This window comes from Lynx canadensis, chromosome B1 (assembly GCF_007474595.2).
Source record: "Lynx canadensis isolate LIC74 chromosome B1, mLynCan4.pri.v2, whole genome shotgun sequence".
Classification (NCBI taxonomy): Eukaryota; Metazoa; Chordata; class Mammalia; order Carnivora; family Felidae; genus Lynx; species Lynx canadensis.
In genome coordinates, this window is record NC_044306.2 from 54345712 (window position 1) to 54370648 (window position 24937).

At 36.6% G+C, this 24937-nt stretch overlaps 1 protein-coding gene across 1 annotated transcript in view; it reads left to right on the forward strand.

Annotated features, from left to right (window-relative positions):
* FBXO8 (F-box protein 8) overlaps window positions 1-6239 on the forward strand; it is a 46642-nt gene extending 40403 nt beyond the window's left edge. The window contains 4 exon segments of the mRNA XM_032592876.1: window positions 1016-1105; window positions 1107-1135; window positions 2332-2528; window positions 3677-6239. Coding sequence (XP_032448767.1) covers window positions 1016-1105; window positions 1107-1135; window positions 2332-2528; window positions 3677-3864 — 504 coding nt within the window. The 3' untranslated portion in view covers window positions 3865-6239.
* Window positions 6240-24937: the final 18698 nt, after the last annotated feature.

Here is a 24937-nt window from a genome sequence, read left to right on the forward strand (position 1 = left end):
GTACTATATGTAAGTGTTTGTAAAAGGGAAGAAATGCTGAAGGAATTTATGTGTGAAAACAGTATGTTGTGTGTATATAATACATCATTTTCTCTACTAATTAACTGCACACAGTGTGCTATTATCCAGACATAAGTATTCATGGGAACGCATGTATCTGGATAACTACGAGTTGAAATAAACACACCTGCCTTTTATTTCAATAACTGCACATTCAAATCCACATAAGGTATTTATTTGAATGTGACCTCCACATACATGAGAGAACATTGGCTTCAGTGTTCTATTTTTTTGTTGATGTTTTGTTGTTGTTGATTTAAATCTAAAATAGGTACAGACTGTGGATAATGCTTCTCTGGAAAACTTTGCATGCAGGGAAAAGGAAATTCAAAGATAAATCCTATGAAAAACCATTGAAACTGTTTTGTTTTATTGTATTTTGCCTCACTATGTATTGAAGCTAAATTCTTGTAGAATGTAGCAATGCTTAAAGCCAAAGTATGTGTACAGACCCTAAACCCACCTGGAATTGTGCCTACTTTAAGTTGAATAATGTAATTATTTTTTTTTAATTTTTGGTTTTCGGTTTGTAGAATCTTATCTCAAGTTATTCCCTTGAATAGTGTATTAGAGCATGTCTTTAAGAAATCATGTTTTCTGTTAGGCAGTGGAAGTGTTTGTTAAAAGGCTTAAAGTCTATAGCGTAGTTTCCCCTTGCCCCCACCATTTACGCCATATTTCCGTAAAGTTAGTTTTAACTGACATGAGCCAGAAAATTGAATTAGGATTTCTTTGGGAGTCTTAACTTTGAATTTCCTACTTTTCATTGCATGTAAACTATCAACCACAAGTAATAGTTTCAGTTCAAGTTCTAGCTTGTATTTTGCATGTTAAAGCTATAAAAAGTCTATTAATGCTGGAAAGAATTTATGGCTATTGTTCTGCTATCGCCTGATTGTTAAAATTTATAAATAAAGACCGGCTTTATTTATGTAAACTTGTCTTTCTGCCATAGGGAGTGAACTACTTTATGTCCAAGGGTATCCTAGATGATTCACCAAAGGAAATAGCAAAGTTTATCTTCTGTACAAGAACACTAAATTGGAAAAAAACTGAGAATCTATCTTGATGAAAGGTAAAAAAAAAAAAAAAAAAAAAAAAATTACGTCTTCTTTAGAATTAGCTAAGTAATGTTTTTGATGAGTTAAACTTTTCTTTAAAAACTATACCACATAGCAGTCATCTAGTTAAGAAATTTCTCTCGCAGCTATTTATAACTACCATTGCAGCCTAAACGCAGACAAACAGTATGTGAACCAATGACAGCTTTTTTTTAAATGTTTTTTTATTTATTTTTGAGAGAGAGAGAGAGAGAGAGAGAGAGAGAGCGAGCACGAGTGGGAAAGGGGCAGAGAGAGAGGGAGACACAGAATCCAAAGCAGGTTCCAGGCTCTGAGCTGTCAGCACGGAGCCTGACGAACATGGCTCTCTTCTAATAAAATTTTGTTTACAAAACAGGTAGTGGGCCCTATTTGGACCACTAGCTATAATTTGCTTATCCCTACCATAAACAATTGATAGAAATTAAAGATGATGATCATACAATCATGATTGAGCTCAACAAGAGTTGAAGCATACTATACCAAAGTGTGACTATTAGAATGCCATTGATAAAAAATACTTATAATTATATATGTACACACATATACTTACACAAGTATTTATATAGTTGTAAATAATCTAAATGTTCATAAGTAGAAAGAAGGGTACTGTGGAGCCATTAAAAAGAATGATTTAGATCTGTGTGTAAAGATATAGAAAGATATAGAAAGCTGTTCACAATATACCATATGAACTAGGAAAAGCAAATACTAGAAAAATATATAGTACATGTTGACATTTTTAAGTCCACATAAATAGTTGTCACCTCTGGTGGTGTGGACTGGTATGGAAAGTGAAAACTCTTAATTATTTTCATAGTTAAAAGCATAAAGAATTTTGTTCTTATTTGGATTTAGTCAAGAAGACGCTTGAAAAGAAGCTGTCCCTTTTAATGTTGCTAAATTTATCTTTTCTTCATTTTATAATTAGAATTGCTAGCTTCAGTTGCTTTATAATAACCCATTCACAAAAGATTTTAAAATTAGTGTCTTAAATAATCATAATCGGATTTTTTAATTTTAAGGATTATGTATTACTTTGTAGGATTAGCTGATCTCATAATCAGTAACAAAGTATTTTCATCCAAACAGATGATGATTTATGAGTGCTTATCATTTTCTTAGTAGAGAAATGGTAATTAAAGCTGTATCTTTTTTCTTTTTCCACTAGGAGAGATGTCTTGGATGACCTTGTAACATTGCATAATTTTAGAAATCAATTCTTGCCCAATGCACTGAGAGAATTTTTTCGTCATATCCATGCCCCCGAAGAGCGTGGGGAGTATCTTGAAACTCTCATAACAAAGTTCTCACATAGATTCTGTGCTTGCAACCCCGATTTAATGCGAGAACTTGGCCTTAGTCCTGGTAAGAATATATATAGTGAATTCCTTCCATCTCCCTTCCTGCCTCCAGGTAAAAATAGTAGTATATGAGACATTTTTTCTCACCGTGGGGAAAGATAGTTTGAGTAATTATAAATAACTTCTCTTAGTACTTGTAGCAATCACTAAATATACGGAAAACTACATTTATGTGAGCTTAGAGGAATAGTTTGTTATAACTGTCCTTCATATGTAGTAAACATACCATTTTATTTTTTTCAGTTTATTTATTTATTTTGAGAGAGAGAGAGTGAGCAAGCAAGCAGGGGAGAGGTAGAGAGACGGGGAGAGAGAGAGAATCTCATGCAGACTCCTCATTGTCAACGCGGAGCCCAAAGCAGGCTTGCACTCACGAACTATGAGATCATGACCTGAGCCGAAACCAAGAGTCAGATGCTCACCTGACTGAGCCACCCAGGCGCCCCTAAACATACAGTTTTAGAAAGAAAATGAGACTTAGGTATAAATTCTTTAAAATGATTCTGGCCTGAGCATTGCATATTATTATTAATTTAACTAAAAACTTGAGAAATCATTTTTAAAGCTTTTCATAGTTCACATATTACATAGGTAACACCTAGAACTTTTCTACTAAAATTTAATTTTAATATAACGAATCTTTATCATCTGTGTCTGAGTATGTGTCTGTGTGTGTGTGCAGTATAGGCCAAGGGTCCTGCATATTTTTTCATTTGACTGAGCTTTACTTATCTCTTCATATCAACAACTTTATCATGCTTATCTTATTAAGTGGCGATTACAAAACATTCGCCCATCATGAAATTTGGTGAAAATGCTTTTACAAGACGTACTGTTTAACTTAGCTTTCTTAAGATTGCAGGATTCTGTAATAAAAACACTATAGTAGTAACAAGTACTTGTAGCAAATAATACTAGCAAGTATCTTGAGGCTTGTTACTTTTTTGATAGGAAGCATCAAATACTGCCTTGGGCATATAAAATCATTTTGTTATTGTCTCATGCTGCTCAGGTTTAGCAATCTTTTTCCCTAGAAATTTACATTCTAATCTTGATTTCTTTAAATGGTGACAAGTTTTGCATTATAGGGTGCCTTGGGGACCACATTTTCCAAAGCAGCTAATAATTTGAGGTGTTTCTTTTTAATTCCAGATGCTGTCTATGTACTGTGCTACTCTTTGATTCTACTTTCCATTGACCTCACTAGCCCTCACGTGAAGAATAAGATGTCAAAAAGAGAATTTATTCGAAATACCCGTCGTGCTGCTCAAAACATTAGTGAAGATTTTGTAGGGCATCTTTATGACAACATCTACCTTATTGGCCACGTGGCTGCATAAAAGCACAATTGCTAGGACTTCCACTATTAACTTCAAACTAAAGTTACCCAAGGACTTATTTAGCAGTTATGGGGGTTACATTAGTGCTGGTCATCCTGGCCTCTGTATACAATCAAGCTTGAGTGTACACCTTTCTTTTTTTCCTTTTACTCTTTTCTTTTTTAGTAATTTCCTTGGGGAGCTAAAGGATTTTGCAGAATTTTTCTTAATTTTGCTTATCATGTTTTGCACAAAGCAGAGCCGTTGTCTGACACAGCTGTTTAAGAATGTTAAACTGACATTATACTCTAAGGGATGGTATATTTGTGCATTAGATTTGCTTGAAAAACTATTCGTTTTCATTCTTTTTAAAAATACCATGTAATGTGTACATATTTAATGAAAGAGATTTATAATCATAATTATTTTATTGTAAAGATTTTAACTAAAGCCTTTCCTTTTCTCTCAAACTGAGTTCTGAAATTTATTTGATTCTGATCTGAGCTTTTTACTGTCTTCATAAAAGTTGGATCTGACTTGGATGAAAACCAATACCCGTTTGTCTTTCCTTTGAACTTTGAAAAGAGTATTTATTGTTTTGTTGCTAGTAACAAGCAAAACAGGCACTTATTTTTATAATATAAATTCATCACTTGACTTCCCATTTTTAAAAGTTTCCTCATTTGTCATGTTTTAGTCTTGTCTCAATAAGTCCTTTAAGCCATTTGAGATAGCAAAATGTATTAAATCTAAGATTTACATACATAGGAACAGAATGTTATTAGAACTTCTATCTGATGTCATTTGTCAAACTTTACCATTCTCTTAACTTGATAATTTGTGTTTAGAACCAGTTGAGTAAGGGATGTTGTGAATGAATAAAGGTTCTTTATTCATTCATTCATTCAATAAATATTTACCAAGGGCCTTCCGTGTATTAAACACTGTGCTAGGTAGTAGTGATACCTAGACATGGACCCTGCCTTCATAGATGTTACATGACTAGTAACAAAAGGAAAAATACAGCTTCGTGGAGAGCAAATGAAGAATAGCTTAACTAATAATCATTTAATTATGAACCACTTGGCATTGAAATGGTAAAGACTAGTATATTTATATGGTAAGTCAGAAGTTTTCTGGAAATACTAAGTGCTAAGTGAAAAGCACCAGCTTTGAAATGAGACATTATGTGATGGGTCGAACTCTAGTCTGGGGGGGGGGGGGGAGCTTGGAGGGGCAGAAACTTGGGCTGGAGGTGTACAATCCTGGCTTCTTTAGAGATCTGATCCTAAGTAAATAGCGGTCTGGTAACATCTCAACTACAGTGACGTCCTACAGAATTTTCAGCGACACGACATAAGGTCATCAAACAATGTCAGAAGTCAAAGGGACTTTTAGACTGGGAGTAAACAAGTTCTCAGATCTTGAGGCAAGTATCTACATATTCACATGTGCATAATTTCAAACTCCATGACAAAATAATCCCTTCTAATTTTAACTTCAAAACTAATGTATGGAAAAGTTTCTAAAGACACTGATGATAACGTTATTGTTTCTATTTTCCAGTGAATGGCAGGCATCTTGCCCTCTCTAGCTCCCCCTATCTTGTCTTTTTTTTTTTTTTTTTTTCTATCCCCAACTCTCCCTTACCATTAGGTCCTTTCTACATCTCTGTTTTAGCTTTACTCTCTCTTTTCTTTCCTTCTATTTCTTCTTCTTCTTTTTTGTATCTTCCATTTCCCAACTTTGTCCCTTTTTCCTGTTTTATTTTCTCCACCCTGACCTGATTACCTGATTATAAATGTAGGCCGGCAATATTCTTTTTTTTTTTTTAACATTTTCTTTGAAATTTTTCGAACGTATAAAAAAGATGCAGAAAATGCCTGTATAACCACTGTGTAGATTCTACAATTACATTGTAATTGTACTCACTTTACCACATATTTGTACATCCCCCTGTCCATCAATCAACCCATCTTATTGTTTTGATACAGGTAATCCCAAGTTTCAGACATCAGTACGCTTCATTCCTAAAGCTTTCAACTTGTATATTGTTAGCTAGAGAGCTACCTTGTTTAAAGTTTTTTCTTTATAGGTAAAATTTACATTCAATGAAATGCATAAATCTTAGGGACACGAATCCATGAATCTTCATAAATGCATATACATGAGTAAACCAAGCATGTATCAAGATAAGCAACTTTACGCAACCTGTTTATAGGTAATATTTGCACTCTTCACATAAAGTATAAAAACCTTGTAATCACATACAGTGTTTACCCCATTCTCCCATTTGTTGCCTTACAGTTGTCATATGTGTTACATAGAGTGTATGTTATAAACTCCACAATGTGATAGTTTGCTTTGAGTAGTCGTATACATTTTAAACAAAAAAACAAAAAAAAACCCTCCTTCATATTTACACACATTGTCATTTCGAATGCTTTTATTCCATCCTGAAAATCTAAGTTTCCTTGTGGTATCATTTATGTCAGCCTGAAAAATTTTAACATCTATTACAGTTCAGATCTCCTGCCAATTTATCATAGTTTTCTTTTACATGAAAATGCCTTTATTTTGTTTTTCTTTTTGAAGAACGCTTTTGCTGAATATATAATTCTGTGTTGACAGTTTCTTCCCCTGCCCCCTTTGATACTTTAAAGCTATTCCTCTACCGTCTTCTGGTCTCCTCTGTTTCCACTAAGAAGTCAGTGTAGGGGCGCCTGGGTGGCTCAGTTGGTTAAGCGTCCGACTTGGGCTCAGGACATGATCTCGCAGTTTGTGGGTCCGAGACCCACGCTGCGCTCTGTGCTGACAGTTTGCACAAAGCCTGGACCCTGCTTCTGATTCTATGTCTCCCCCTCTCTCTGCCCCCCCCCCCCCCCCAGTGCTCATGCTCTGTCTCTCTCTGTCTCTCAATAATAAATAAACATTAAAAAAAAAAAGTCAATGTATTCAACGTGTTTTCTCCCTGTGTGTATAATAATGCCATTTTCCTCTCACAGTTTTATTTTGTCACATTTTTCTGCCTCATTTTCTCTTTCCTCTCCTTTACACATGTGCTAGAACTTTTGATATCATCTCACAGATTTTTTATCTTTTTTTTTCCTCTCCAACTGGATTATTTCTCTTGATCTATATTCTAGGTCACTGACTCTTCTGTAATCGTCCTTCTTTGAAGCCCATTCAATCAACTTTTTTTCTCTTAATCATGATGTTTTTCGGTTCTAGAAATTCCTTCTGGTTTTTTATAATTTACATTTCTGTACCGAGATTCCCTGTCTTCATTTACTACAAGCACATTTTCCCTTACAACCTTGAACATAGTTAAATAGCAGCTTTAAATCTTTATCTGCTCATTTCATCCTTTTGACTGTCTCTTCTTTTGAGAATAGATTGTATTTTCCTGTTTGTTCAATATGTTAGTAATTTAGTTTTTGTCCTGGACACGGTGAATAAAATATGATGAAACCCTGGATTATGATATATTTCTCCAAATAACTTTTTTTTTTTTTTTAAGCTGGGAGTTAACTGGCAGAGCTCAGTTGCAAGCTCTCACTCCCCTGAAGTTGGTGGCAGCTCAGATATCAGTTTACTTCTTTAACCTGGCATCTTTTTTTGTCTGTACAGACTTCAGAGAGAAGCCAGAGTTTGGGGCACAGTTCCTACAGAGAAACCAGGGCCCTCTCTGGTTCTTTTCTTGCCATTATTTCTTTCTTAATTTTCTAGCAACTGCTGTTGCCCCAAACTCTGTCCCCTGGTTCTTCAAGTCAGTGAAACCATAGGCTATGATGCAGACTGGGGACTCACCCTCATGCAGAAAGTATAAAAATGGGAAAACTCATCCAATGCCACCATCTTCCAAGAATTCTCTCCTCTGTAGGATCAGCCTGTATTGGATTGCTTTCCATAACTTTCAGGTAGTGGATTTCCATATTTTGTCCAGAGTTTGTGGTTTTATCTGTTCAAGGAAGAGCTATTTGGCCATCGTTTGAAGTAGAACCCTCTTTGAGCAGCATTCTTTTCAATACTTTTTAATCCTTTTAAAAACGATGTTTTTATTGATGGAGAACACAAGCAGGGAAAGGGGCAGAGGGAGAGGGAGAATCTTAAACAGGCTCCAGGCCCAGCACGAACCATGAGATCATGACCTGAGCCAAAATCAAAAGTTGGACGCTTAACCAACTGAGCCACCCTGGTGCCTTCTTTCTCCTATACTTACTGAATAGGGATTTATCCCTGGCATTTTAAAACATAAGTATGTTTAAATGCTCTAGTAAAGAAAAACTATCATAACAAATGTTTGCTGAATGCTTAACTCAATTAGAAATTCAGTGTTTTCCAGGGGAAGTCCCGCTGGCTTTTGGGGAAGGATATTCATTATGGGAGACTGCTCCCTATAGCATAGGAAGGACATCAACATTCCTGGATTTTGCCTGCTAGATGCCAGTAGCATCCCTCAGTAATTGTGACGTACAAATAATGTTCCCCACGTATTTCCAAGTGCGTGAAGTTGGGAACTGGTGGACCTTCTTTCTGATCAAACAAGTTTACCTTTGTAAAACACAAACTCTTTATGGTACATCTGTCTAAAGTCTTTCAGTGTCTCCGTTTCTACAAAACTTCTGTACAACCTGGCCTCAGCTTATCTTTTTTTAAAGCCTCATCTCCAACATTCCTCAAATGTGGTCTGGTCTGTCTTTGCCTTTTACAAGCCGTTCTGTCTGAGATATCCTTCTCTCCCCTCTATATCTAAAGTTCCCCTACTCATCATCTAAGATCCACCTCAAATAGAAGTTATTCATCAAAGCTCTCAAATACTACCTTTCTTTTATAAGGCCTGAACTAGGTAAGTGGCAGAGGATTTAGAAAGGATGAAGGAATAAATTAAAAAAATACTGAAAATTGACAGGATTTAGTGATTTTGGAGGAAGATTTTTGATCTAAGGGTCTGGTGGTCCGCTATCAAAGGTGTAGCTGCTAAGAGAAGCAACCAGTGGAATGAAATGGAACAGATAAGGATCCCAACTTTTGGATATTTTGTATTTGAAAGTATCAATAGAATGTTGATCACAGCTGGAGAAGAAGACTAGAGTTTCAAAAACTCAGGGCTGGATATGTAAGTTTGGGGGTCATATTAGCATGTAAAATGTGTTTGAAGTGAAGTATTAGAGAAAACTCCTCTAAGAAGTTTGAGTAGAGAGAAGTATTTGGAAAAATGGCATTATAGGTTTTGGTAGAGGAAAAGAGGGTTTGTGAAGACGATAGAAGGACCAGAGAAGAATGGTATCCCAAGAGCTCGGGCAGTGGAGTTTCAAGAAGGATGTTGAGCTTGCGTTTGGTGCAGCCCAACCAAGTAGTTTTTTTTTTCCCATCTACACTCAAGGCTCTTTGAGTCCACCTTTTCCACTTGAGGCTGAGCTCTTTAGTTAGTAGCAGTGCTAATGGCTTTTATATGGTCTCTGACCAAATATCCTCTTGCCTGGTGTGTAATCTGAGCTCTTCTGAAACCCACAAGAGTACATATGGTCCACTGCAACTCAGGCCTGTCTACACCTTCCATCCCCACTAAGGGCTGTGCTGTTTCAAGCCTGGAACACACCATATCAACGGGGTACTGCTAGTGCATTTTTCCTACACACAATCACCAGTTACGTTTTCTAATATACAGATTTTTTTTTAAGAAAGGAAGGCAAGGAAAAAATGCTTAAAACCTTTGAGTCCTCCAAATTTATCATCAACAGGATTTTTCCTAAGAACATTTTAACACTCTCTAATCTCGATGAACCCTGTATTTTCATCTTTCCATTAATTTTGCTCTGTTTTCTTCTGGAAAGCGTGTAACCTCTCCCTCACATTTACCTGTTGAAATGTTATTTGTCCCTCAAAGTCCTCTTCGACTCTTTCCCCTCCAGAGACAATTCTTGCAAGTGGAAATTTGATTCTTATATCTCCCTCAGTACCTAACACAGACCTTGGCCCAGAACAGTTCCTCAATAAATCCAACTGAATTATCTTAGATCTGGTTTAGTTTCTACATAAGCACATAAAAAGATGGCTTTACTATGCCTGTTTAACAAATAGATATTTGGAGTTTTCAGTTGTATGCAATTGTATAAATTGCAGTTGTATGCAATTTATAAATTGGAATATATTAGAGCTCTTCAAAGTATTTAAAACCACAAATTCAACTATGTATTCTAGATATATATTCATTTCTAGAGGGCTTCTAATTTTAAATATTTCAATGAATTGCTGTAAGATTGTCTTTTTTTTTTCAACTTCAAGAGTTTAAGTCATTGAACTTGCCTACACGGAGCTTTGACATTTTTTACAATAGTATAAATACGGTGCTCCATGAGAGTAAGCTTATTCAGAAGTCAACATTTAAAATAATAACTTGTTTATTGTAATTGGAGTCTGTTTTCCTGTGTTTAAAGTGAACTTCTTAAATAACGCTGTTCACTGCCCACTTTCTTGGGAAGCATTCATAATTGAATACGTCCACTGTGGGAAGCCATCCTAAGGAAATAATCCAAAATAGGGAAAGGGCAGTACTTACACCATTAGTTCCGTCATTGTTTTTAATTTAAGAAAAAAAAAGGAGCTAACTGTGGAATGCCCAAAACTTGGGGCTGTTAAAACAAATAACTAGCAGATATTTGAGTGCACAGCATATCTCAGAACCTATGCTAGCCACTGGTCAAGTAGACCAAAATACATCCTTACCATGTATTACTGTGCAGCTATGATGTTTATGAATAATATGTGAAAGCATTATAAATAATGATGAATACCAAAAGGATATGAAATTATAAATATATGTATATGTGTTCCTATATATGTGCGCGCACACACACATTAAGTTACTGTGTAAAACACTGCAAAAATCTATGAATGGAAAAAGACTGGAATAAAATATATCAAAATATGGATAATGCTTTTTTTTTCTTATTTCCTCTTTCAAATAGTATTAAGGATCATATATTTTAGATAGAACTAAAGAAATTCATTGAACTATCCAGAAAATAAAGATAAATGGTGTCCCTAAGTCAACTAGTATAGTTTCCCCTCAGAATGTTTCCATGTATTTTTACTCAAAATTTGTTTTATTTTTAAAAGACACTTGGTTGATCTGTTAAATCATTTCTGGACAAATGTTTTGTTTTCAAGCTTAGAAAAGTGGATTGTTTTATATTATTTTTGTCTAATCGAATTAAAGACCAACAAGAGAAAGATACCAAATCTTTACAGGGAAAATTTTCATTTGCTTAAAAAAAAAGAAAAGAAAAAGGCTTTCTTCTCGGCATGGTCGGACAGGAAGGTTGGATTTAATTTAAAATGATTAATGAGATTTTGTCAGGCTCCTTGACTTTACCACCGCTGCAGTTTGTCAGTGCAACAACCTGGGAAGCCCGGACGCCACTCTGTCGCGCAAAACCACTCTCCCGGGAAGAAATTAACTGGCGAACCTAGTGTCAGGTACACGTCAGTGGCGTTGTCTCTTGGGTATTGACAGTTTAAAAGTCTGAATCAGAAATATGTAAGTTCTGGGGACGCACGTCCCTGAGATACGGTTTTCACTCTCTTTGCAAGTGGCTACTCACTTTTTCAATATGTGAGCTGTTGATGCTTTCCAAAGGGAACCTTTTTTTTTTAATGTTTCTTTTTTTTCTTTTTTTTTTCAATATATGAAATTTATTGTCAAATTGGTTTCCATACAACACCCAGTGCTCATCCCAAATGGTGCCCTCCTCAGTACCCATCACCCACCCTCCCCTCCCTCCCACCCCCCATCAAACCAAAGGGAACCTTTTTAAGCCAACCTCTTTACTAATGTCTCTCCTCCCGGATTTGTTTTAAAAATGAAGATAAACAAGAATTGTAGGATCTCAGGTTACGTGCTGTTTTCTTCGTTGGTTTGTTGGTTGGTTTTTAAGAATTAAAGTGAAGTGTTTTTTGAAAAATGAAATAATTTTTCACTTTTGGAAAAAACTTAGCCATCGGCTTGACCCAATTTTATAATCAAGTTTTTAAATTAAGTTGAAAGGTTGTGATCTGACTTAACCCACCCTTTTATACTTAACTTATGTGCTTATGTTTAAAAATACGATGATCAGCTAAAACCAAGCCACTGAACGTGGTTAGTTATTAGATGGCACATGCAATGTGTAGTTTTGCTTTGGTGTTTAACTGCAAAAGAAAGCAATACCAGACTTTACTGTCTTATGTAAAAGCCTGTCTGAAAGAGTTCAGGCAAAAGGAATTTTTTCCAACGAAAGCATAGTGAAGGTTTGAGGGTATGAGAGACACCTGAAGACTACCTTTGTAATAATTTAATATAATGCATATTTGCCAAATTTGTATCGAAGCGAAACATGAACAAAGCATGCTTTCACGTTGAATGATTTCAGAGGAGTCATCTCTTCTGAGCTGTGAATTAGGCACCCTGAGGAGAGAGACACTCTGACCAGCACCAGACTTGCAATGAATCGGCTTGTGCTTCTGCTGGGGGCAGCCGGAGAAAAAGCACAGAAGAGTGGACACATCTAGAAAAGTTTATCAAGGCCGCTGCTCTTACTAACAGGATAATAAAAAGGGCAAAACAGAGTAGCTGTGTGTATATACCTGCACACTCTCATATCACATCGCTCTGCAGTGAGTGTCTCCCAAAGCAAATGTCATTTTCAGTCCTGAGGCCATGAGATCATTTATTGCATCTCTAAAATGCTCAAAAATTATATACACCATTTTTGTTTCTTTTTTTTTTTATTTTTTTTAACGTTTATTTATTTTTGAGACAGAGAGAGACAGAGCATGAATGGGGGAGGGTCAGAGAGAGGGAGACACAGAATCTGAAACAGGCTCCAGGCTCCGAGCTGTCAGCACAGAGCCCGACGCGGGGCTCGAACTCACGGACTGCGAGATCATGACTTGAGCCGAAGTCAGACGCTTAACCGACCGAGCCACCCAGGCGCCCCTATATACACCATTTTTAATATGTGTCCATTTTTGTGTTATAGAAATTTAGCAGCTTCATTACGAGTTTCCTCTAAAAATGGACTGCAGTATCCAATGTAGGTAATCATATTTATGAAGGAATTCAGTTATTCATTTCATTTCACTTTGGAGAGATTTGTTTCTACTACATACCTCAAAATATATATACGTATTTTCTCCTTCCCTCAATCTTCAACAAAGAAAATAATACACAGTATTTTCCAAAATGCCATTCAAAAAAGATTATGGCCCTTGTCAATAATAAACCAGAAAAATGAAAAACTCTTGAGTGAGGTCAAGCTCAGATTAGATTAGTTGAAATCCAATGCCTTTGGAACAGTGTTCCCAGGGTAGCATTTATTACCATGATGAATTTGTTGGTTCTGGGTCTGGTTCTCAGCCTCAGAAATGTGGTTTTATCAACAGACCTCATAAATGTATTCTCCATGGCATTGATTTTTCAATCTAGAACTGAAGGAAACGCTGAAATGATAACTTACTGAATGTGAGTTCTCTTTACCAGTCTACACAAAGTTGATTGATGATCATGGACTCAGAGCGACAGAAGTTACCAGAATCAAACACTTTATGTATCATATCAAACAGCATAGCCAAATGCATCACTCTCTCGGTAGAGATGGTCGTTGCACATTTAAAATTTGATAGCTTAAGTCACTTTGCACTAGGTATGGCCGAGAGTTGGTTCCATTTTCCTTTTTATTTTATACTGTTCAGGGGAGCAATGTTTTGCCCTAGCCTTCCTCACCAGTTTCCCTTTTCATTGACTCAAAATGTTTCTCATACTTTCTCTTTTTTTCAAGTTTTTATTTAAATTCCAGTTAGTTAACATACAGTGTAATATTAGTTTCAGATGTACAATTTAGCATCTAATACTTTCAATGACTATTACATCAATTTATTTAAAACTTTCATATGGCTGATCATGTTACAGGAATGGCCTAAAGTCATTCTGAAGCATTTTGCGCTTTTCTCACCATTTAAGGGAAATCTCATTTCTCACATATTCAAGTTCACTGTACCTTCCCCTTCCTCTCCTCCCCAGTACCTAATTTGGGGCATTATATTACATTACAGTGAAGTTTTAATTTAAATATTCAAGTAAGCCTTTAAAGACAGCTCATTTTGTGCAAGGAAGGAATTAACTAGGTGCGAGGAAGGAGAGAAAAATGAAGAAAACTGTCCCTTATGATCAAAGTCTTCAGTGGAGGAAGGCAATGATAATCCATACAGTTCTGTAATACTTCATATATAACACCACAGTTTGGCAGAGGTCTGGAGAAGTTATGAGACTTTTGGAGGTTCGCGGGAACATTTACAGGGATCAAGAGAGGCTGACCTCCAAGTACATCTTGTATATTATTAACTTTAATGAACAGAAGAAAATGTGTTAAAAGATCTTTAAAAAAAAAAAAAAAGTAGCGGTTTAGAAAGAGGGAACAATTAACACTCACTGGCTGAGTGTGAAGGATGAATATTACTTCAGTAAGTATCATGCTGGGTGGGGGAGGGGGACAGCATGATCAAATGCATGGAAACATAAACGTGTAGGAGGGACACGGAATGGCCACTAATCTGCTGGAACTGGATGGCAGGGTGCGAGCAGTGAGTTAGCAGCAAAGAGGACCGGAAAATACAGATTGGAGAAAGTAAGCTAAAATAGAGAGTCGGCACTTTATTTCTGTAGGCAATTGGAAGGTCTCGTGAAGAACGGTGTCATTTCTGATCCCTAATTCAGGAAGATCTTTCGAAAGCCAGTCTAAACTATGAAGTCGAAATGCAACAGTACGCGGTACATTCCAGGCAATCAGTGACGAGGCCACTGTAACCATGCAAGTGAAATGTGGTGGATGGCTGACCTTCAGCGTCGTGGGGCTGGGGATGGAGGAAAGATTTGGGAGAACTTTTGAAAGCAAACCACCTTGGCGAGCTACCGGCTGTTGGATGTAAGAGGAAAGAGGTAAAAATTACTCCAAATAATCTGAAGAAGGTATTGCTGTTACAGATAGATGGACACAAACCAAGGACACGTTTGCTTGGGCTGGGGGTAAAGTGGTGATTAGAGGAAGAGAATGAGTTCCCTTTTGCTCGGATTTAAAGTACATAGAGGACAGTTATGTGAATTGTTATTCAGCAGTTAGTTTGGAAATGCAATATAATGCAGAGCTCAGAGATAAAAGCTGAGCTAATATTTTGGGAGAGTCCTCAACATAAAAAATGTAGAAGAGGGGCGCTTGGGTGGCTCAGTCGGTTGAGCATCAGACTTCGGCTCAGGTCACCATCTCACTGTCTTGTGAGTTCAAGCCCCACGTCTGGCTCTGTGCGGGGCTCTGTGCTGATAGCTCAGAGCCTGGAGTCTGTTTCAGATTCTGTGTCTCCCTCTCTCTGCCCCTCCCCCACTCATGCTCTGTCTGTCAAAAATAAATAAACATTAAAAAAATTGTTTGATGTAGAAGAAATAGCAGCATAAATACACATATTGTCATGATCACTTACACAGTGCATGAAAAATTGTAGGATCTAAATAAATAGTTGTCGAAGGAACACTGAGATTGATAAGTATTCTCAAACCACATATCCAAAAACCTCTTAGTACTTTAATAAAATGCCTTGGATATAAAAAAAAAAAATTCATCCTGTTTCAATTTTAAAAATCTTTCACAGTACAATTTTAGAATTAAATAACCAAGGTACTGCCTGTTCAGAAAATCTTCCTCTTATCTGTCCATGTCCTTGCTAGGACATGAGGTGTTCTATTCATCAACTATTCTTTGTAAATTGATAGACTGTAATTGGTCCTATAATTGGAATTCTCAAAACTAAAATTATCCTATACCAAATTAAATCTTGTACTGCTGATTAAGACCCATACAAATCCTCCCCTATCCCCCACCTGAATATTTCTCAGAATCCCTCACTGAGAATCACACCTCACTGAGGTTAAGGGCTCCAAGGCATCTTCTAGGTTATGTCTTCTTGCCCTCATTTCTTCACCAGGATGCAGGTCGCTAATACACTTCTGTTTGCAGCAGTTCTCACCGTCTCGGAATAGGTGTCTTTGTAACAGACATGGGAGGAGGAATCCTCTCCCCAGAGTGCTTAGCCACAGTCTTTGAGGCCCTTCTTACTCCTCCACTGATTCTGCCTTTCGCCGTCCGTGCCTTAGTTTCCCCCAAGGCCTTCTCTGTGTGTGACTCGGCCAGATGTCTTAGTGCCACCGACCTCACCAATTTCCCAAGCAGACGCACACTGGCCTCAGGACCACCCCAGTGCTCCTCAGCCTCTCCAGCCAGACACCTGCCTCATAACTTGGGGGACTACAGAGTTTATTGTCTACACCAGGACACTTTGGAGAGTGCTAAAATGCTAAACCAGATGGTACTTCAAGACAACAGGCATAAACTAGGAAGTATGGTCACCCTACCCGTGACTATAATACAATGTGATAAATGCAATAATAAAAGTTTAAACACTTTTCAGTGGAAACACTGTGCATGTAATGCACCAAAGGGTCAAAATTTGTTTCCAATAAAGAACATCTCTAAATTATTTTCCACTTGGTATTCATGATAAAAACCACACCATGAAGCTGGGGCTATTTGTACTATGCTGCACTGCAGAGCACTGGCTCTAGAAGGAAATAATCTTGCAGCCTCTTGGAAATGTATTTTGTGACTTAGGATTCTTGCAGAGAAGCTCATTTTGTAGTTTGGTCACACCACAGGCAGCTGAGCCTCAGAAATCTCTGGGACGATTGTGAAAATATTTAATTGACAAGAATGATAATAAAATCAAAATGATAGTTAACATTTGTCGTATGGCTCTATCACGATTAGAGGTAAGGGCTTTGTATTCTTTAACTCATTCAGCGTTAACTCATTTTTTTAAAATGTTTATTTATTTTATTTTGACAGGGAGGAGGGGGCAGAGAGAGAGGGAAAGGAAGAATCCTAAGCAGGCTCTATCCTCAGCAAGGAGCCTGAGGCCAGACTCCATCTCACAACTGTTGAGATCATAACCTGAGTCTAAATCGAGAGTCAGACGCTCAACCAACTGAGCCACGCAAGGCTCCCTGAACTCATTTCGCCTTTACAAGTACACTCCAAAAAGATCCACATGGCTTTAGAAAACATAGGCTGGGGAGTCCTAGGTACACTGGCTATAGTGATAGATAGGTACATGCATATCTGTATCTATCTAAATATAACTGTCTCCGATAAAGAATATCCCCAAAGCAGAGGGAGAAACAAATGCAAAGACTGTGAGGCGAAAACATTCGTGTACAATCAAATTAAGCTTCAGAAAACAAGGTACTGTTGTATTCATTTCTCTATCTTAAGCACCTTAAAAAGTTACTGAAACTGGGTAGCTCAGTCGGTCAAGGGTTCAACTCTTGATTTTGGCTCAGGTCATGATCTCACAGTTCGTGAGTTTGAGCCCCGCGTGGGGCCCTGTGCTGATGATGCAGAGCCTGCTTGGGATTCTCTCTCTTCTCTGCTCTTCCCCTGCTCATGCTCTCTGTCTCAAAATACATAAGTAAAGTTAATTTTTAAAAGTCATGGAAACATAAGAAAACATCAATAACTATTTTGCATGAATGAGTGAATGAATGAATGAACAAATTCTTAGAGGAAGGTGGGTTTCGAGAAGAAGGCAGAGCTCATATCTTACATGGCCTGGTAAGTGTTGGTAAGGAATTTGGATCTTATTCAAGTGCCACGGACAGTTACAGAAGACTTAAAAAGAAGAGTGATGTGTGATTTATGTTTTTGAGACAATATTTTGATGGCTGTGTGAAAAACGGGTAACTAACTGGCTGGAGCAAGAATGAAGGAGGGAGGCTGGTTTTATCTGGCTTCTGAGGTTGTACAGATAAAAGCCAGGGAGGCTCAGGAAAGGACAGTGGCAGGCGGGATATTAAGAACTGGGTGCTTCTAGGTTTTTGGCTTTAAAAATTGGGTAGATTCTGGTGCCATTTGACTGAGATGAGGAAAATTGGGAAGGAGTATGGTTAGAGAAGAAATCCAAAAGAGTTTATCCATTAAAAGAATACAAAAACCAGTTAAGAATCAGGGGAACTGTTTATGATAAAATGTTAAGTAAAAAAACCAAACCACTATTCGTTATGTATACAGTAATTATGGCTCTGAAAACAACATGTTTGTGTATTGAAATAAATGAATAGAAATTATGGTTGAATAAAAACTTGGATTTATTGAGAATTTGGGTTTTCTTTAAATTTTTTAATTTAAAATTTTACTCTGCTTGTTGTAATATTATAAAATACAAATACAATTCTGTAAAACAAAACAAAACAAAAAAAACAAAACAGTAAGTCCATGAGAAAAGCTCAAAATGATTGCCATCCAGAACACAAATTCATTATAATAAATTCATTAAAGCATTTTGTAATGGAATTATTTTATTTTATTTTATTTATTTTATTTTATTTTTGAGAGAGAGAAGGTGCAAATGAGTAAGGGGCAGAGAAACAGGGAGAGAGAAGTGGGGCTCGCTACGGGCTCATGTTTTATTTATTTATTTATTTATTTATTTATTTATTTTATTTTGTGGGGGAGAGTGCAAGTGGGGGAGGGGCAGAGAGAGGGCTACAGAGGATCCCAAGCAGGCTTCTCACTGACAAGCTGACAGCACCAAGCCGGATGTGGGGCTCGAACTCAGGAACCAGGAGATCATGACCTGAGCTGAGACACCCAGGTGCCCCACCGGGCTCATGTTTTACCCAAAGTGGGGCTCATGCTCACCCAAAATGGGACTGGAGCTCATGAACTGTGAAATCATGACCTGAGCCGAAGTCAAATGCTTAAGGACTAAGTCACGCATGCTCCCCTGTAGAATTATTTTAAAACCACTGGAAGCCCTATTCTCAGGTCTTAAAATCCAAAGCAGAAGTAATGAGGGTTTGAGGGAGAAGAGAGATAGAGAATAAAAAATAAAATAACATAAAATAAAATAAAATAATAAAACAAAATAAAATAAAATAAAACTCAGGCTATTGATATAACATTCTACTGGTAAAGACCTCAAGAGAAGGAAATTCCATGAACTCCCATTACAATCCATTCCATTACTTATAACTTTAATTTTCTTAAAATTCTTCCACCTTTTTGTAACATAAGGTCCCCAAGTCTCCCTATGCTGAACTTTGAGTTAAGCTGTCAGTACGGGTAACAGCCAGTGTCATCTTCAGTTTAGAAGCACTTTATATACCCAAACCCTTTTCAAGTGTTCCTTCTTTTGTTCATACAATCTTTTTACAATGAAAATTACATTAGGAATAGATTTTTCACTAGTAATCCCATACTATACCTTGTTTTGACTACATTTTTTTAAATGTTTATTTATTTTTGAGAAAGAGAGAGCACACGAGTGGGGGAGGGGCAGAGAGAGAGGGAGACAGAATCCGAAGCAGACTTCAGTCTCTGAGCTGTGGGCACAGAGCCTGATGCGGGGCTCGAATTCACGGACCGTGAGATCATAACCTGAGCCGAAGTCACTTAACCGACTTAGCCACCCAGGCACCCCCCCCCCCACTTGTCTTAACTACATTAAGCGCTACAAATAAACTTTATCCAAATGATTTCTGCATGAAGTAATCATTGTTTTCAATCAATAAATTTATTATAATTCAACTATATCATAGAGCCCCATGTCAAGCGAGCAGATACAAATTGATGCCAGTTGTGTATTGAAAACACTAAGCTTCACATAAATGTTTTCACTTTCCATCACACCATAGTTACCCTAGAATTCAGATTACTCTAAAACAATCACACCTACCAGAAAACTCATATTTCCCATTTCTGTATAAAAAATATATATATATTTGCTTATTTACAACTGTTATCAAACCTCCTGGGTATGATTCATGCGTTTCAAATGTATTGAACATTACCATGGCCAAAGGGAAAATGTAAGGAGAAAATTTTTAGTGGTGCATATTAACATGTTAATGTTCTACTAATTATATCCTTAGGAAAAGAACACACAGACTTGTGTGTTGGAGAGAACATCTTCACATAAAGAAATACTTACCTTTAACAACTCACTTTCATATTTAAAGAACACTCATCAAAAAAATTTAAAAAAAATAAATAAATAAATAAATAAAAATAAAGAACACTCATCTGGAAACAAAGATCCTGACTTATTATATAGTAGATAAGCGCAAGAAAGTCTTCAACTCTATTTTCAAACAAGTCTACAAGTATTGCTACATGTTCTATAAACCATTTTTCTAATAAGAAAATTATTTTTATCTCTTTAGGAGATCTAAAGATGACAAAGATCTAAGTTCATTTGGGAATAATGTCTTAATTCTATCCCCAAGAAGAGATCTGATTAAATGAAATAACTTTAAATCTTCACTATTAAGTGTGAGGTCTCATTTAAGGGGTCTCTGAAAACAAAATAAATGCATGATTGCAGGTATGTACATATTGGCATATATGTTTGATTACTCATCAACATGGATGTTATTCCAATATGTTAATGTTTTGGACAATAACTCCCCAAATTTGCAATCATAGTATGATACCTAAGTTTACCTAAGTAAATTTGAAAAAACTGACCCAAGGCTTTGTGGGACCCTATGCAAAACCAGATGTTCAGACCCTTAGGCAGATTTCTATAAACCACAAACCTAGGAGTACAGAGAAGTATGGAAAGGGAAATAGCAAAATTTCTTTAGATAAGCTAGGGGATCTTGTAGACAGACTTCTATGGAATGCAGCTGGCTGTATTCTTTCCTTGAAATGATGAGCCCCTAGTAAGGAATGCTTTGTAAACTGAACACAGAATGTTTTTTGACAATTAGCTACTATTTGTAATGCTGAAAAAGAGACGTTTCAAGCAAAATATGGTGGAAATTTTCATAGAAATACTCTATCCTTCGCACCAAAGTTTGCTCCTCCTTGTGGTCAGTTTTGCACATTTTGCCACCTAGTGGACAACGTGAAAACTACAGGATTCCTCCCCACTCCCACCTCCCCCCGCCCCCCAGCTCCCGCCCCCACCCCCAACTGTCGATTTCCATACTCACCAGAAAGAATTGCCCAACTACCTAGGGCAATGATTTTGTTTGTTTTGTTCATTGGTGCTCCTAGAACAGTGCCTGGTACTCAGTAGATGATCAAAAAATAATCGGAGGTAACTCCATTTAAAGACTATTCTTATGGAGAACGTAATTTAAAATATAGTTACAGTATGATATTGGCGACATGAGTTTCCTAACTAAATTGGAAGTTCCAAATTATTTCAAAAGTAAATGGTGGATTCTATATTGTCAGGTTAGAGATGCATCTACTCTTCCACCCCAACTGCTCCAAATAAAACTAAATCTACCCTGGAAAATGCCCTTTTGTCTTTGTCTTAAAACCACGACTGGTTTTCTTCTTGCTTTGGGCTGTGATGCTCACTATTCCCTTTTTCTGTTGCCCCAAATTATGAAGCCCTTTCAGCTCTCTTTTTAAAAAAAGTATATATGCATACATATGAATATGTATATGTATATATATGTATATATATATATGTATGTGTGTATATGCTTTTTTTTTTCAGAATAGCATTCCATGTTTCTACTCCACTGGGCCTAAAGTGTTAGTGACTCTTAAACATATTTCTCCTGGCGTAAAGATTGGTGCTTTTAAAAAATACAGTAATGATCATAATTTTTAAATAGAATATTCCTCTAATGCCTTTTTGATTTTGAGACTTTTTTTTGGAGATCTTTTAAAAAGCAAAGCATATGCCTATGTTTCAGCATCTTAAAATTTGAGCCAGAAAAAATTCATTAGGTAATCTACCTCAAATTTCTTTCTCCAGAGGATTATATTCCATTCTAAAATCAGCAAAATATATATACATATAACATATAGCAGTATGCTAGCAGTTCATTAAAAGAACTTAATCATTTGTTTTCAAATCAAGCTGATCTTTGACAATAGCCTAACACAATAATGTATTGTTGAGATACAAATCATTTTTTAGCTGCAACTCTATATTCCTTATATAAAATTCATTTATGTTGCATAGAATTGAAACTCTCTCCAGGGTTCATAGTTTTAAACAACATGCACACAAATCCAAATAAATATTAAGTCCAAAGCAATGCCTTCATTTTGACCCAGTCAAATGGAAATACAACCTTACATACATAACTTGCCAATACATTTAGAATGACATCTTTGAAGAAGCCTACTTTTTTTTTAGAATGATAAAGCTATGTTACGAATTAAAATATGCAAGATTCAAAGACTTTGAAAATGGAAGTTGTAATGCAATTGCTTTCTAAGGTATTTTTGCCCTTCTAGGGGGACAAAAGGGGGTTTAAGTAACATTTTATAGGGACAATTATTTCTTACCTCTCTGTGTAACTGAGTGTAACTAACATTCACATGCACATGTAAAATAACATACACAAGAAAAACAAGTTTAGAATACCATTTTAATTATTTTTTAGTGTATGTGGAATTACTTGCCTTTCTCAGCTATATCCCCAGGTCAAGGTCTATAGCATTTATTTGAACCAGCAATCTATCTTTTATTTTCATACAGGTCCCAGGAGGCAATAGTCATACATTGTTACTCCAGCCTTCACAAAGGCAAAACAGTACAGAGCCCTGTCCTGTAATAGACAACATGGGACACACACACAATTTCAGTTCCTGTTACGTTGACAAGACTCCTTCAGGTAAAAAATGAAAACATTCTTTTATCATTATAAGGTTAGTGACCATTTTAATAGAATAAAAGGATTATTTCTGCTACATTGAGGATAGAAAGTTTAGGGTGTGAATATGTAGTAAAGATGTCTTTTCCTTTTATGCTTGTGTTCATAAGCTCTCTTAGAGCTTATTTAGTTGAAATAAAGCTATCTCCATAATTTCGATATTTATGAATAAAGCTAATGAGCACACAGATCATATAGAGAGCCTGTCCAAATAATTCAATGTACATTTTTGAAACATCAAAAGGAGGTAGGTAGGTGATTTTCCCAGGCCGAGAGGTTTTACCTTTGAACATCAACAATATAGCATTACTTATATTTGCTTCACCATGGTGATGAAAGAGACATTCTACATTTAGTTTACTCACCTTGCAGTAATGATATGTAACATTTTTTAAATAAATAGGAGTTTCAAAATTAATTTTCATGCCTAATATGCACAGTTTATGTGGGGAAAGACCATGAAGGTCACCCAAATATTCACACTTGTAAATTATGGAAGAGAGACAGAAGAGAAAGTCCAAGAAATATAATCTCTAAAGTTTTCAAAGTGCTTTCAAATAATTAATTACTTTAGATTTTATATTTTGATAACATTTTCTGCTTAAACAAACCATCCCTCTTTTGAGAAGGAGGCTTTTAAAAGATAAAAATAAACCAACATAGGTGATTACAATATTTGTTTAACTAAACAACAATGCTTCCATTCTGCTACAAAATAAATACAGCACAAGTAAACTGTATTTCATAAAAGTGTAAAAGGTATAAGTGGGTGTTTCATATGGTCAGATATAAAATTTATTTAAGTTATGTTTTACAAGAAAGATTATACAGCATTTTCATATTGATTTTTAATGATTTCTTGCAAATATTCATGTATTGCTTGCCAACCCATGTCTAGGAATTAAGAAGAAAAGATTATTTAACCCAAAGAGTTAGTTGTTCTTTCTTGGCTTAAATGGGATAAATTCTGATTTCATTGAGGGGAATGTATTATGATAATTTCTAAAATATAACCATGCTTTTACTGTTTTATGTCTGTGCCAGCAGTTAAAAGATTTCATTTTAAAATAACTGTGTATGCACTTTGCACACTGTACCTTAGCCAATTTGACAAGAAGAGATATTAAAAAATAAATAAATAAATGAAATAACTGTGTATTTTTAAAAGTCAAATATACTATCTGCTGCCATAGTGTTATAATTTGATAGGGAAGCAATACTTTTTCTGCAAAGTTTTACAAGAAAACGTCATCAATGTAGGAAATCTGTGCAAACGACTAAAATACATTTTATTAAATTGGCAATGTAATTTTTTCATTATAGCTATCATATAACTCTTAAAAATTAGGTGAACATTTTCTATATGGTTATCTTAAATGTTACGTGTGTCTTTCTAAAAACTTTTAATTCCTTCTTCTTTTCGCTTTAAGGGTGCTCTGGCATGTGGCTAGCACAAAGCATCCCCGACCTGTTTCTGAATCTCAAGTGTGCCACGGGAGATTCCAAACGGAATTAAAAGATCACTCAAAGTCTTTGACACAATTGGAGTAATATTTATGAATAGGAGAGGGTTGTCTCCTTTCAGGCTTTGTTGAGCAGAACCACTGATAGATCTTAGCATCTTAACAGACTGCCACCAGAACTAGGCATGTCGCGTGGCCTTAGGAGATTCTGAGTGTGTTGCGAGGGGAGGGCGAGGGGATTCGTAGTCTTGGGCAACTACCTCCCCGGGCCACTGGCTACACTTACAGGTGTGGGGGGGGGGGTGGGGGGGGGGACAAGGAGGGAGGGGGAATGGCCGGAACGGTGTGATAAAAACAAGAGGCAAGTAGAGAACAAGGCTAAATGCCTCCAAGATTCCGGGATTTTACCAACGAGGAACACTTAAGGCATCCTTCATATAAGGTCTTCCTACTGCAGGGCCTGATGCCCAGACACAGGCCGCTTTTCAACGAGGCGGGGCAGTGGGGGTCGAGATGGTGTTCGGGGACCTAACAATAAAAGGAACGCGAGACACGTGTTGCGTCCCATGCCGTTTCAAGACCATGTCCGCGTAGCTTCCTGGCACCAAGTAGATCACAAAGTGGGAAGAAATAGAAACTGCAAAGGGGGTAGTACCCTCCCCCCAACTCTGCCTCAAGGGAAAATCCAAAACACTGGTGCCCGACTTCAGTTTAATTCTTTGCAATCTTTCTAAGTTTTGTGTTTTGTTTGGAGACAGTTTAAAAATAAATGTTTGAACTGCTGGGCTAGGAAACAAACGGAAAGGAACCTGAAAAGGTCAAGTCAGCTTTCACGGTCCTGGTCACAGTTTTCTCCCTGGCC